This window comes from Myodes glareolus, chromosome 27, assembly GCF_982192425.1.
Source record: "Myodes glareolus chromosome 27, mMyoGla1.1, whole genome shotgun sequence".
In the NCBI taxonomy this organism is placed as follows: domain Eukaryota; kingdom Metazoa; phylum Chordata; class Mammalia; order Rodentia; family Cricetidae; genus Myodes; species Myodes glareolus.
The window spans coordinates 15683680-15696301 of NC_142052.1; the positions used below are offsets into that span (position 1 = coordinate 15683680).

General features: G+C 37.7%; 1 protein-coding gene across 1 annotated transcript in view; it reads left to right on the top strand.

The window, feature by feature from the left end:
• The window catches only part of Akap9 (A-kinase anchoring protein 9), a 131624-nt gene that overhangs the window by 35057 nt on the left and 83945 nt on the right, over window positions 1-12622 (top strand). Inside the window, exons 11-15 of the mRNA XM_087902297.1 lie at window positions 757-889; window positions 1730-1815; window positions 4184-4296; window positions 6274-6370; window positions 9301-9393. Of these exons, the coding sequence (XP_087758423.1) occupies window positions 757-889; window positions 1730-1815; window positions 4184-4296; window positions 6274-6370; window positions 9301-9393 (522 nt within the window). The remainder of the gene's footprint in view (window positions 1-756; window positions 890-1729; window positions 1816-4183; window positions 4297-6273; window positions 6371-9300; window positions 9394-12622) is intronic.

The following is a 12622-nucleotide window of genomic DNA, read 5'->3' on the forward strand; positions in this document are numbered from 1 at the left end:
CCATGGGGTCAGTGCTACCATTGTGACTGTGCTGGAAATACGCTCAACCACTGACAGTGTGGTTTAACTTTTAAACTTGCAAGAGATAGCAGCAGTAAACTATTTGGTTTTAAAATCTTTTAAATCATTGGTGCTTATTTCCAATTGTATGAAAGACAAAGGGAGAACTAACTTGGATGACTTATCAAGTCACAGAACATGAAATCGTATTTTAAATTCTAATGTATTATTAGTTGTTCTAGAGAACATTGTGCTGAATATTTTTAACTTTGTGTGTGTGTACAGACCACCAAGCACACTTGCGTATCATAGAAAGGACACTAGCACAGTCTATTCCTTGATATATACTCATTTTGATGGGTTTGGCAGACCTCTGTAATTGTCATTTTGAACTTCTCACCTTGTGATGGTTGTTCAAGGATACTTGACATAGTATGAGATGTTTTCAAGGTAGAGAGTAGGAGCCATGGTAGGGAGTGAACACTTACACTTCATGATATATTCCAGTGTTAAAAAGAAACAGAAAAAAAGCACATTATTTTGTATAATTAAGATTATCAATCTCTTCCTGATAAAAGAATAATTTCATGTCAAAGAGAAATGTGGTTTTTCTGCAGATTGATTTCACATGTGGAGGAAGAGGGAATTAAGATTCCATTCATACTATTTTGACCTTTTACCTTTTAGGTTAATAATGTTTTATAATATTTAGAAGAAATCAAAGTTTTAATTTAAAATATTCAATTTTCTTAACAGAGTCTGAACAGTTTTCTTGATGAACACTGTACTCCTTTAAAATGTGAAATGAATATAGAAGAGAAAGAGAATTCTAATGTTTACAATCAAAATCGAAATCTAAAATTACAAGAGTATAGATACCAAGTTCAAGGTAAAAAGCTTACCATACTGTTAAACAGTATTTAATTTGCTCAGGTAAATTGCTTATAAACATAGCTTTAATCCTAAATTAATTATAGATGTGTTTTCTATCTTAGTGTCTTATCTTTAGGCATGAAATTTATATTTACTGTATACTTTTAGGCTTTGTAGTGTAACAATTTTACTCTGGATGATTTAAGCATTCTACTTTTTTGTTTCTTTCTCCTCTATTTCTCTATTTCCACCTATTTTCTAATTCTTTCTTTTAATGATTCTAACTGTAGATGCTTATAAAATCTTTAAAAAATTACTGAGTTTACTAAGTTTAAATTTATGTTTTATAACTTTCAAAATGAATAACAAAACAGTTGAGAAGTGAGATACATTAGGAAATACCCTTTGCCAGGTGTTGTGGTGCAAGCCTTATTCTCAATACTCATGCTCAAGAGACAGAGGCAGGTGGGTCTCTGGGATTCCTCGGCCACTTGGGTCTGCTTAGCAGTTTCAGACCAACCAGGGCTAAAGAAGGAAAGAAATAACTTTCTTCATATTACATCTTGAAATTCTTGGTGTTCCTTTACAGATGTATGTTCCCAGTATATTTGTATAGGTAATAAGCAACCCACTAAAAAATAGTTACAGAAACTAATGTATCTTGGGATGAAGTTTTCAAGTTAATGTTATACCACTTATTTCACAGTAATAATTTTAAAAATTTTTTTATTACTTGATATATGAGTTTTATTGCTACCAGATTTTTTTCACTAAACTTGTAAGTAGGTAAACCATACTTTTTTAAAAAGACAAACTTGTATTGTGAAGTAAAATTATTATAATTGTTTTTCCCCAGATTTTCAAGGTCACGTGCAAACCCATCTCAGTAAATTGTCAGATGAATACAGCAAGCTCGTGGCACTGCAGACGCGGTTAAGCAAGGTCTGTGGGATAGAACATAAGGAGTTTGCATTTGTTTTATTGCCCACTGTTCTGTCAGTCAAGAAGATCTAAAATAAGTGGACATGGGAAAGGATACTAGAAATACTAACCATTTATATGTTTGTGTTAGAGCATTTATATCAGGGAGCCGAAGCAATTTCCAGAAATTGAATGCTATGTAACTCTCTGAGATGGTTTTTTAAGTCATGATGAAATGTATATGAATGTTAAATGTTAAGTAAATGAAACAATTGTATTTCATTGTTTAAATGTCTTTCCTTTTATTGTTTACTGGAGTTTGAACCAAGGCACACTGTAGGACAGCAGTCTATATTGTCAACCTGTTACATGTAATATTTTTTAAGGCAATGAGTCTGTTTTTATATTTTAAAGAAGATAATTATTTTATTTTGCACATAACCAATATTATTACACATCATCCATATATATCAATTTTGTTCTGTTTTAGTTATTTTATAATGTGTTCTTAAAAATCAGATATGATATATACAACATAATATAACTTAATAGCCATATCACAAAGATACAGCACATGTTGTCAGTAATAAATGTTCCAATTTTCAAGTTAAAGGAAAAAATGACAAAAGAGACTATTTGAGATAGTTTTTGTCATTCAGTTCTGCTAAAATGCTTAGGTAAATTTTCAAGATTTTTAGTTGTATATAGGACTAGGACCCATCACAGCAAAAGGACACATGGCCAAGTTTGGTTTGGAAGGGCTTGAAAGGATGCATGGTCAAAGTCCCAAGGAAAGGAGGTGCATGTCCTCTCTCAGTAGAATCACTTGACACTGTAATTCTTCAGTGTGAGTGTAATAACATGTTCAAATTGTGTACCAACAGCGCTCATCTGAGCCTAGGAGTCCAAAGTTTTTTCTCAAGTAGTAGATAATCAACCAAAAGTGATTACACAGACCAGACCATAAAACTTCTCTGTGGAGCAATGGTAACTCAAAATTACCATTCAGGCAGGTCTGTAGTAGCACAGAAAGCTCTTTGATAGGTGTTCTAATTACTGCCAAGAGAAAAACTTATCAGCCGGTCTTTCTCAAAACTGCTCTCCAAACTCTTCTTTGCTCATTGGGTAATGAATGGTTTAACCCAGCAAGTTAGCTGTGGCTGCAGGAACACCCCAAGGCCCTCGGAATGAGGTCAGGACTGCAGAGCATCATTTTTCCAGCCAGATCAACCAAACTCACTCCTGGGCTTTGTTGCAATGCTATTCCTTTTGCCCAGTGGTACCCATCCTTCTCCATTATTTTTGATGTGTACCTGTGTCTTGTTACAGTTGGTTTAAGTGTTCCCTTCTTTTGTCATCCTCTCCTGCCTTCCTAGGCATAGACATCTTTCCCTCTGTTCCTCTGAACTTCCCTTAGCCTAGATGCCTGGTTATCCTTTTTTCTTTCATGTTTTAATGTTCTGTGTTAAGCATCTATTTGAATCACATGACTTTTTATTTTATTATACTTGTTTACTAATCTACCTCTGTCACAAAATTCCAAACTTTGAAATCAGAGAATCCTGTGTTTAGTCCTTCCTGTCAGCACAGCATTTGGATTGCACATGGTAAAGGCTCAGTCAATGTCTGTGAATGAATTGACTAGAGATAGTAAAATGTTAGTCTGTAAAGTTACGATATTATCTGATGGCTTTTTATTTTTTCCCTCTAGGAAGTACTAGGTAAGAATTCCCTTTTAGACATACTCAGGGTACTGAGGCATGTCTCAGTAAAGAACTTGTTGTACAAGAAGAGGACCTGAGTTTAATCCCTCCAAGCCCTATAAGAGGTGGCATGTCCTGTAATGCCAGTTTGGTGGGGTGGGCTGAGACAGGAGTACTCCCTGGGGCTAGCCAGCTTCCCAACCAGTCTAGCCTAAATGACAAGTTCCAAATATGCTGAGAAACTATCTGAAAAACTGAGAGACTGAAAGAGGAAAATGCTTGCTATTGACCTCTGACTTCCATGCCAATGCACCCCCATATAACATGTATATGCACAAACATGCATGTACATACACATAATCACACACATAAACATACAAGAAATGAAATAAAAAATATATTCAGGAGGTAGGCATGTAGTAGAGGATGCCTAATAGAATAGTGACCAATTAAAATAGCCTTTGGAGCATAGTTTGTATCCTGTTACTCACTGGTTTTCATAGCATCCTATATTCTGTCTGACGTTATTTAATAATCAGATAAAAAAAAACCAACTCAGGTACCCTGTGAGTCTAACATCATGCCCAGATGTTTCTGTTTTATCTAGTACAAGTATACAAGTAGGACTTGCTGTTTCTAAGATGACAGGTTTTCTCTTTGTCTTGTCTTCTCTGCCTTTACACCAGCTTACACAGGATGAAAATGACACAGAAAACGTTGATGAACGTACATCAGAAGAAACAATATTGATGAGAAAACCTGAAGATGAAACAATTGATGTAAACCTGTGCAGTGAAAGGTATAGCGTGTGTACTTGATCAGAACAGGGTCAGATGCCACTGTCAGTTCAGTAAACACATTTTATCTTGTATTTGTCTTAAATTTGTATTTTGTCTTAAAAGTTGTAATGTGTATGAAATTTTTCCGTATAAGTATACTATCGGAAGGGTTGATAATTCTTATCATTAATTAGACTAATTTTTAAAAATCTTTTGCATGCACTCCAATTTTTATTAGATGTTGATTTTGATTCCATCTAGGTGTTATTTGAATATTGAACTTGTCTTGGTTAACTTTATTTTTCATACTGCTATTTTCTATACTAAAAATCATTTCTAGTTGTGAGTTTTATGTCTTGTGTTTGTGGGGGGCTGAGATCAAAAATTGTTGCTGGGGAAGGTGAAGGAGGGGCAAAAGAACACATTGTGATTTGAAAGCAGAAAGGAAATTTGGAGGAGAAAGGGCGTCAGGGAAGGTGAGGCCATTGGGCAATCAGTGAGGTGACTCTGCTACAATGTATTTTGCTAGGAGGTGCCATAATGATATTGGATGCCTTTAATATACCTTTAAATTGATTTTTAAAAAATGAATGAGAGATGTATATAAAGTGGCTTTTCTAAGGCATTTCAATGTAATTGTGAAGTGGGCATTATTCATAAGTTATTTATGAGTAATGATCAAGAGATAGTAATGATTGGGGCTATAAACTATTGGAATTTAAACCACAGAATTTGCATGTCTGTGTAACATTTTCATTGCAAATTTCTGTAATATTGCCTAATAGAATAACAGGAAAACATAATAAAGTATGACTATTGATACATGTGATAAACAAGTTATTAGAAACATCTAGAAAAATACTGTGATCCTGTGTCTGGTAGAGAATGTGGAACTCGACTGCATTTATATAAAGGGTGAGATCACATAGGAAGCGGCCAGTGGACACATCAGGTCTAGAGGGCAGCAGTGAATTCAGTGTTACCAAACTGGCATTTTTTGATTTGGGATAAACACCAATAAAGGTTACACACAGAAGGAAGTCATTGCCAATGAAGTGTCAGGATTTTAGGTATTACACTTAACAGCTATGAGATTTTTTTATCATAAAAAAAGATGGGAGCATCAAAGATATAACTATAATATTGGGTATTGTAACATTGTTTATATTACTGAACAGTTGGAAAGGGTGAATCGCCACTGGAAGTTAACTTATAAAGCTCGTCAGTGACATCATTTGTATATGGTCAGTTTTAGATAGAGAAAATAGGAGAAAAAAAAGTAGAACAGAACAGGAAAAAAAAGAAATTGGAAAAGAAAAAAGAGAAAATAGAACAAAGAAGGCAGTATGGTCACAAATGAATGGGGAGTGAGTAATTATATTTGATGAAAGTAAATATTATGATTTTCTCCCTTTACCTTCTCCTGTATTCCTAAATGTTCATGTTGCTTGACTTTTATTATGCACACTAAGCATATGGTAAATTAATGAATGCTTGTAGAACAATGTAAAATCAAGACATATACTGAATAATCCACAAGAATAGATTAAAAACAACACATTGAAAATGACTATGTTAAGTAGGAACCTTCTGTTCCTGCCTCTGTACCTCAGTCCCACTGTAAGTGCTCATTCTGACTGTTGGTGTGTGCCTCCTAGCAGGCTTGTGTGCATTAAATATGTTTTAATAAAATTGAGATTTTATTTTTTTACAGGATAAAGTATCTTCAATAAATTTGTAAAACTAGTGCCTGCATTTGTACCTTAATATACACTATAAAACTATAAAGTTTATTTGTTGATCTACAAAACTACTCTTTTAGTTACGTTGCTTAAAGTATAAAAGTTAGACAGAAATGAGGCTTAAGTTACAGTATCTGTAAGCCTTGGCGTATCACTTTGTGTTTCCCTTTCCCAGTGTATATATGTATGCTATTAATTTTGGAAATGACTGAAACCCCTTAATGACATCAGTAACCGTCTTTTATTTATATTTAGGATCTGCATTGATTCGGTGGTATTTAAAGAGTCTGATACACAGGAAGCAGTGTTCCATGGAAACTGTCTAAATGAACATATCGCCAGCACCACAGAGGTATTGTACTTATTGTCTTTATTTTTAAACACTTAAATACCTGATTTTCTTACTCTCATTTTATGAATGTCATGACTATGTACTAAAGACAAAATTTAAAATATTTAAAGAAACTTGCCTTATTTTGATAGCATGAGAAAAACACTGAGAAAGAGAAAGTTAATGTGAGGTCTACTTGGTTTGTGGTAGTAGTGATTGCTTATCCAAATATGTTAACAATTTAATTTTGTCTTGATTTTTTCATTTGATTATAGTATAGTGATAATTGATTGTGTCATCTGTCCTGTTCCTCTCCATCCTCGGATCTCCCCAATGTGACCTTCCTATTATCAAATTGATGGTCTCTTTTTCTTTCTTATTGTAACATTACATATATATGTATCTATGACTGACTTATGCATTGGAAATCAGTTCCAGTGCCATGATCTTCTGCTGTAGGAAGCAGGACAGGCCATCTTTTGTCCAGTGTTCAGGAATTCCTGAGAACGCAGGTCGTGGTGCTGATGGATGGGTGGATCTGGCAGATGTCATACCTTCTATAACAGCTCTTTGCATAGTGCATGATTTTCCAATCTGCAGCAGAGCTCTGTTCTTCTTCTGCATTCAGAGACAATAAAGATCATTGCTCTCTCTCATTCTCTGCGGCAAAGACAGATAATAACTACATTCTGCATCCTCTTGCACTCCGTGTGAATTATTTGTTTGAAAGAAATTTACATAAGTGGGCATGGATTGTTGTTCTGTGGGTGAGATGGAGGCTGCCCCCAGGCATAGCAGGGGTATCTTTTGCAAGAAAGACAAATGGCGGGCCAAGAGGAAGAATTGAGGTGGCATTGGAAAGTGGAGATCTTTGTGCCTGCTGCCAGTGCCTCTCAAGTGCCATCTCTGAAGGGGAGGACGAGGACCCTAGCCCGCACCTAGAGGCCAAGGAGCACTGACAGTTCCAAGAAGCCCCAGGTTCCAAAGAAGCCAGAGCAAACCTGTGTGGGACCCAGAACCCATTTCCAGACCACTCTCCACCCCTGTGGACATGGCCTAGAAGTTCTGTCATGGTGGTAGATCTAAAAAACCCCCACATTTGAAGTCTAAAACTCAAAGCAAATGTGAGGTGCCTGAGGCTCAGGAAGAAAAGGTCAGTGTTGGTCTATGTTGCCAATTGCTGAGGAGCTCTGGATTCGGGGAAGGAGAAGAGGGGGAAGACAGCAAAGATGCTGTAGACCGAACATCGGGGGAGCTGGGGACACTGCAGGTGCTGACAAGCACCTTGACTTGAGTGTGTGGCTGTTTGGACTCTCCTCACTGAATACTTTTGGAACTGGGAGACAATTGGCGTTAGGAGAGCATCTTGATCATGTTGCTGTCCTGGATTGAGTGACAGAGTAGCCTATATGTGAGATGAGCATCATGGGAACACTGCTGACTATGGCCCAGAACCACTGACTTTACTTCTGTGACACACAACCAGGGCATTGTGTCTCACTGTGACCATGTAACACCACTTAAGTTCCTCCACTTCCTCCTGGCTCCAACTTTAGAGACCTGGTTTGTGACCTATGTGAATGAGTCAATAGGAAGATCATGACAGCTCTAAAGTCTTGGGCAGGATAGTTCAGTCATGGCTCAGGACTTTACAATGCCATCATTGTCTTGAACACACTAATAACACCGTCTTTATGGAGGGAGAAGGAGTAATGTTCAACAATAGGTAAGCCTACCTCAACTCCTGTACACTCAGGCCATGTGATCGACTACAGCTCTGTCCTTTCAGAGATGTGCTGGAGATGGGGCAGGGCAAGAAGCATCGCCAGCATGCTGGTCCCTGCGGCTACTGAGCCCAACATGGATAGCCTGGAGAAAAATCTAGTCAAAGGCTGGAAGCAGCAGTAGGGAGGTGACAGCACTGTGGGAGAATATGCCTACAGAACCCATTGGTCTTAATACAACCCTCTCCGCAAGCCCTCACAGGATCGCTTTAGAACAGCAAAAGAAGTAGCAGATAGAGAAGCTAGGTACCACCCTCATCCGAAGGCTGTCTTCCACACCAAGCCAAAGTGGGAGCGATGAAACTCTATGACAAGCCTGGTAAAGTTGAAGAAGATGTCCTGGATCAGGAGCACCGGGATGAATCCAGGCAGAGTCTTTAGCAGCAGCAGCAAAAGCAACAGAAGCAAGAGAAGACCAAGCCCACCTGACCATGAACTTCTGCACTCCATACTGGTGTCCTGAGCCAGAGATAGTAATGCCTGAGATGGCCCATAAGGACTTTTAGATGGCTCAGCAGGCTAAGGCACCTGCTAAAGACCTGAGTTTGATCTCCATAAAACACATAGTAGAAGAAGAAAATATAACCCCACCTGTTGAACTTTTGACTTTAACATGTCTACAGTGACATACACGTGCGCACACATAGTCACAAAATGAATAAATGTAAAACAGCACATTAAAAGAAAACTGACCCATTAAAAAAGAAATTCACGTACTTATTAAATACTTTGATGCTAAGAATGTCTTTACATTTCAGGAAATCCCTATGTTTGGTGTGCTGACAAACTTTCCTTGTATTTGTGGAAAATTGGATCATATAACTAACTACAAAGAAGAAGAAAAAATATTAACCAAGAAATGTGATCCCAACTTGACATTTAACTTAAAGGAGGCATAATCTTATTTTAAGTATGCTTAAGTTGCATTAGAATTGTTTATTATAAGTGTAAATGTCTTTCTCCCTTTTCACAGTAGCAAGTATATTTTATTAGACTTATTAGAATTGATGTTTTTAATTAAAAACAACTGAAATTTCCTTTTTGTTAAAAAGTATCCAGAAGTTTGGTAAGATGATATTTTAGAAACATTTTGAGAGTAAGAACATAACTGTAGGTGGTAATACAATTTGTATAAATGAATATGTCATGTTTTGCTTTTTTGTTCAGTGTTCTGATGGATTTGAAGGGAGACAAGAAAGAGATATAACCATGGTGATGGAGAAACAATATCAAGAACGATTGGAAGAAGAAATTGCTAAGGTAGGTGTATAGTTGATGTGGAACGTAGTCTCTGTTCCCTCTGAGCCTTCAGCAGGCAGATTTTATTGGTGGTATGTAATACATTTTGAGTCATAAGTTTCCTATATAATTTACTCATACACTGTCAGATAATCGTATCAATTAAAAATATTTAAGATTTTGCCTTTTCTGTCTCTTTCTGTCTCTCCCTATACCTCCCTCTTTCTTCCTCTTTCCCTTTCTCTCTCAATAGCGCTCTCTCTCTCTCTCTCTCCCTCCCTCCCTCCCTCCCTCCCTCCCTCCCTCCCTCTCGACAAGGTTTTACTATTTAACCCAGGCCAGCCCAAAACTCATCCTCCTCCCACCCTGCTCCCCAAATCCTGTAATTACATGTGTGCACCATCACACCTGGCACAAGAATTGGTTTTAAGTTGGTGATTCTGTGGATATTACTGGTCTTATCCATCCTGTGAAGGAGTCTGACCTTCTTTAAAATTGGTTAAAGCCGGACTGTGATGGCCACCATCCACAGCTCTGTAAACTGTTTCAGTTCTCTAACCTTTTCTTGCATTTTTAGATTTCATTTCATTTTAGGATCACTTTTCTGCTTTTTGAAAGATACTCTTTTGAAGTTATTTTTCTGATGCCCTATTGGGAATAAGCTTAAACTTTAAAATTTTGATTTTCTTTTCCCATGAAGATGGCTCTTGACTATTGAAGTTGACGGTTGTTTGATGTCAGAACTTTGGCATTAGCATTCTGATCTTCTGTGTCTCTTCTTGGCTCTGCTAAGACGGTCCTTGTCAAGGTCTGGAGGGCATGGAAAGGGAACGTCCTTGGGAACCTTTCCGTCCATTGCTCTTGCATCTTTGCAGTGGTATCTCCTGTAAATGTTCGCAGTCATTTTATGAACCATTTCCATCATTGTCTAGGAAGCCACACTAGAACTGAACAGCGGTGAGAAAGATAGTCAACTTTTCCCTCTGGCACCCATAGCTCGTTGTTTCTTTGCTTTTGTTTTGGGGCTCTCTTTTGTTGTTTGTTTGGTAGGCCCTGTGTCTTAAATCACAACTCAACAGAGATGGCTGCATTTCTAATCCTCTTCTCTCCACCTCCTGATTACTGAAACGACAGGCGTGTGACATGTTCAGTTCATGTGATCTTATGAAATGACAGGCATGTGACATATGCTCAGTTTTTTATTGATCTTATGAAATGAACTCAGGGCTTTGTTCCTGCTATGTAATCACTTGCCAGCCCGTATTAATGCTTCTTCTTCCCCTTTTTAGAATATCTATTTTTAAATTAATAATTAATAATTGATCAATTAATTTGGTTTTTTTTTTGAGACACGGTTTCTCCTTGTTGCCCTGACTCTCTTGGAACTTGCTCGGCAGACCAGGCTGACTTCACAGACATCTGACTGCCTCGAGTTCCCGAATTCTGGGATTAATGGTTTGCCCATACACCCCCAGCCTCTTTGCTGCTTTTTTAATTTACTTATAGAACATTGATTAAAATAATGTATAACAAATCTGTTCTTAATAATTCTCAAAATTGTATTTCTTAGAAATATGTTTTCTGTAGATAGTGTATGACCAAGTTATCATGTAGAGTATGATTGCATTTTTGTAGGCAATTTCTCACCTACATCTGTCCATATCTCTATGCAAATATCTGGGAAACATATTACTAATAGTTTTAACAAACTTTCTTGGAAGAAAGAAATATTAAAACTTTATTATCTAGTTTTGTGGGGTTTTTTCTTTTTTTGAGAGCAACTAAACATTTATTGATTCCTTGTGTTTCTCAGTCATTTTGTTGAGTATGTTGCATTATACAATTATTTATAATTTATGTTTTATTTATCATTTAAATATTAAATAAATGCTTAAAGGCTAAATACCATGACCAGTTTACAGGTCAAATCACTTAATAGTACCAAGTATTGATAGATCTAGTTTTGCCAACTACAATTTCAATAACTGATTTCTACATAAAGTGATCATATAGCAAATACTCCCCTAAGCATTTAACATGCACTCATTTGATCCTTAAGCAATCCTGTGTGGGAGCTACAGAGATTTTTTTTTCCATTTTATTTTTCATTTATTTTTTACTGCTTTATAAATAATACTATTCGAAATTTCCACTTCCTCCTCTCTTCCCATTTCCCTCCCGCTCCCCGATTCACCCTCCCTCCTCCCCCTCCAGTCCTAAGAGAGGGAGAGAACCCTGCCCTATGGGAGGTCCAGGGCTTAGGAAGGTGTGCATCCAAATATACTAGGATTCCAAAAAGCCAGTACACACATTTGCGACAAATCCAAGTGCTATTATCATTGGCTTCTATGTTGGCCCATATTGTCAGACACATTAGAGGGTCGAGTTTGATCACATGCTCATTCAATCCCAGTCCAGCTGGCTTTGGTGAGCTCCCATTAGATCAGGCACGCCGTTACAGTGGATGGACCAACCCCTCATGGTCCTGCTTCCTTGCTCATCTTCTCCCTCCTGCTCTTCAACTGGACCTTGGGAGCTCAGTCCAGTGCTCTGATGTGAGTATCTGTCTCTATCTCCATCTGTCGCCAGACAAAGGTTCTATGGTGATATTCAAGATAGTCATCAGTCTGACTACAGGACAAGGCCAGTTCAGGCACCCTCTCCTCTACTGCTCAAGGACATAGCTGGGCACATCCCCATGGATACCTGGAAACCCCTCTTGAGCCAAGTCTCTTGCCAACCCTAAAATGGCTCATTTAATGATGATATCTTCTTCCCTTCTCCCATATCTGCTGTTCCTCCATCTCAACCATCCCACTCCCCCAAGCTCTCCCCAGTCCTTCCCTTCTCCCTTCTTTCTATCCCTCTCCCCTTCCCCCCACCCAACCCCCATGCTCCCAACTTTTCCCAGCGATCTTGTCTGCTTCTAATTTCTAGGAGGCTCTATATATGTTTTTCTTTGGGTTGACCTTATTATTTGGCTTCTCTTGGCTTGTAAACTATAGACTCAATGTCCTTTGTTTATGGCTAGAGTCCACTGATGAGTGAATACATACCATATTCATCTTTATGGGTCTGGGTTATCTCACTCAGGATAGTGTTTTCTATTTCCATCCATTTGCATGTAAACTTCAAGATGTCATTGTTTTTTACTGCTGACTAGTACTCTAATGTGTAGATGTGCCACACTTTCTTTATCCATTCTTCCATTGAGCAGCATCTAGGTTGTTTCCAGGTTCTGGCTATTACA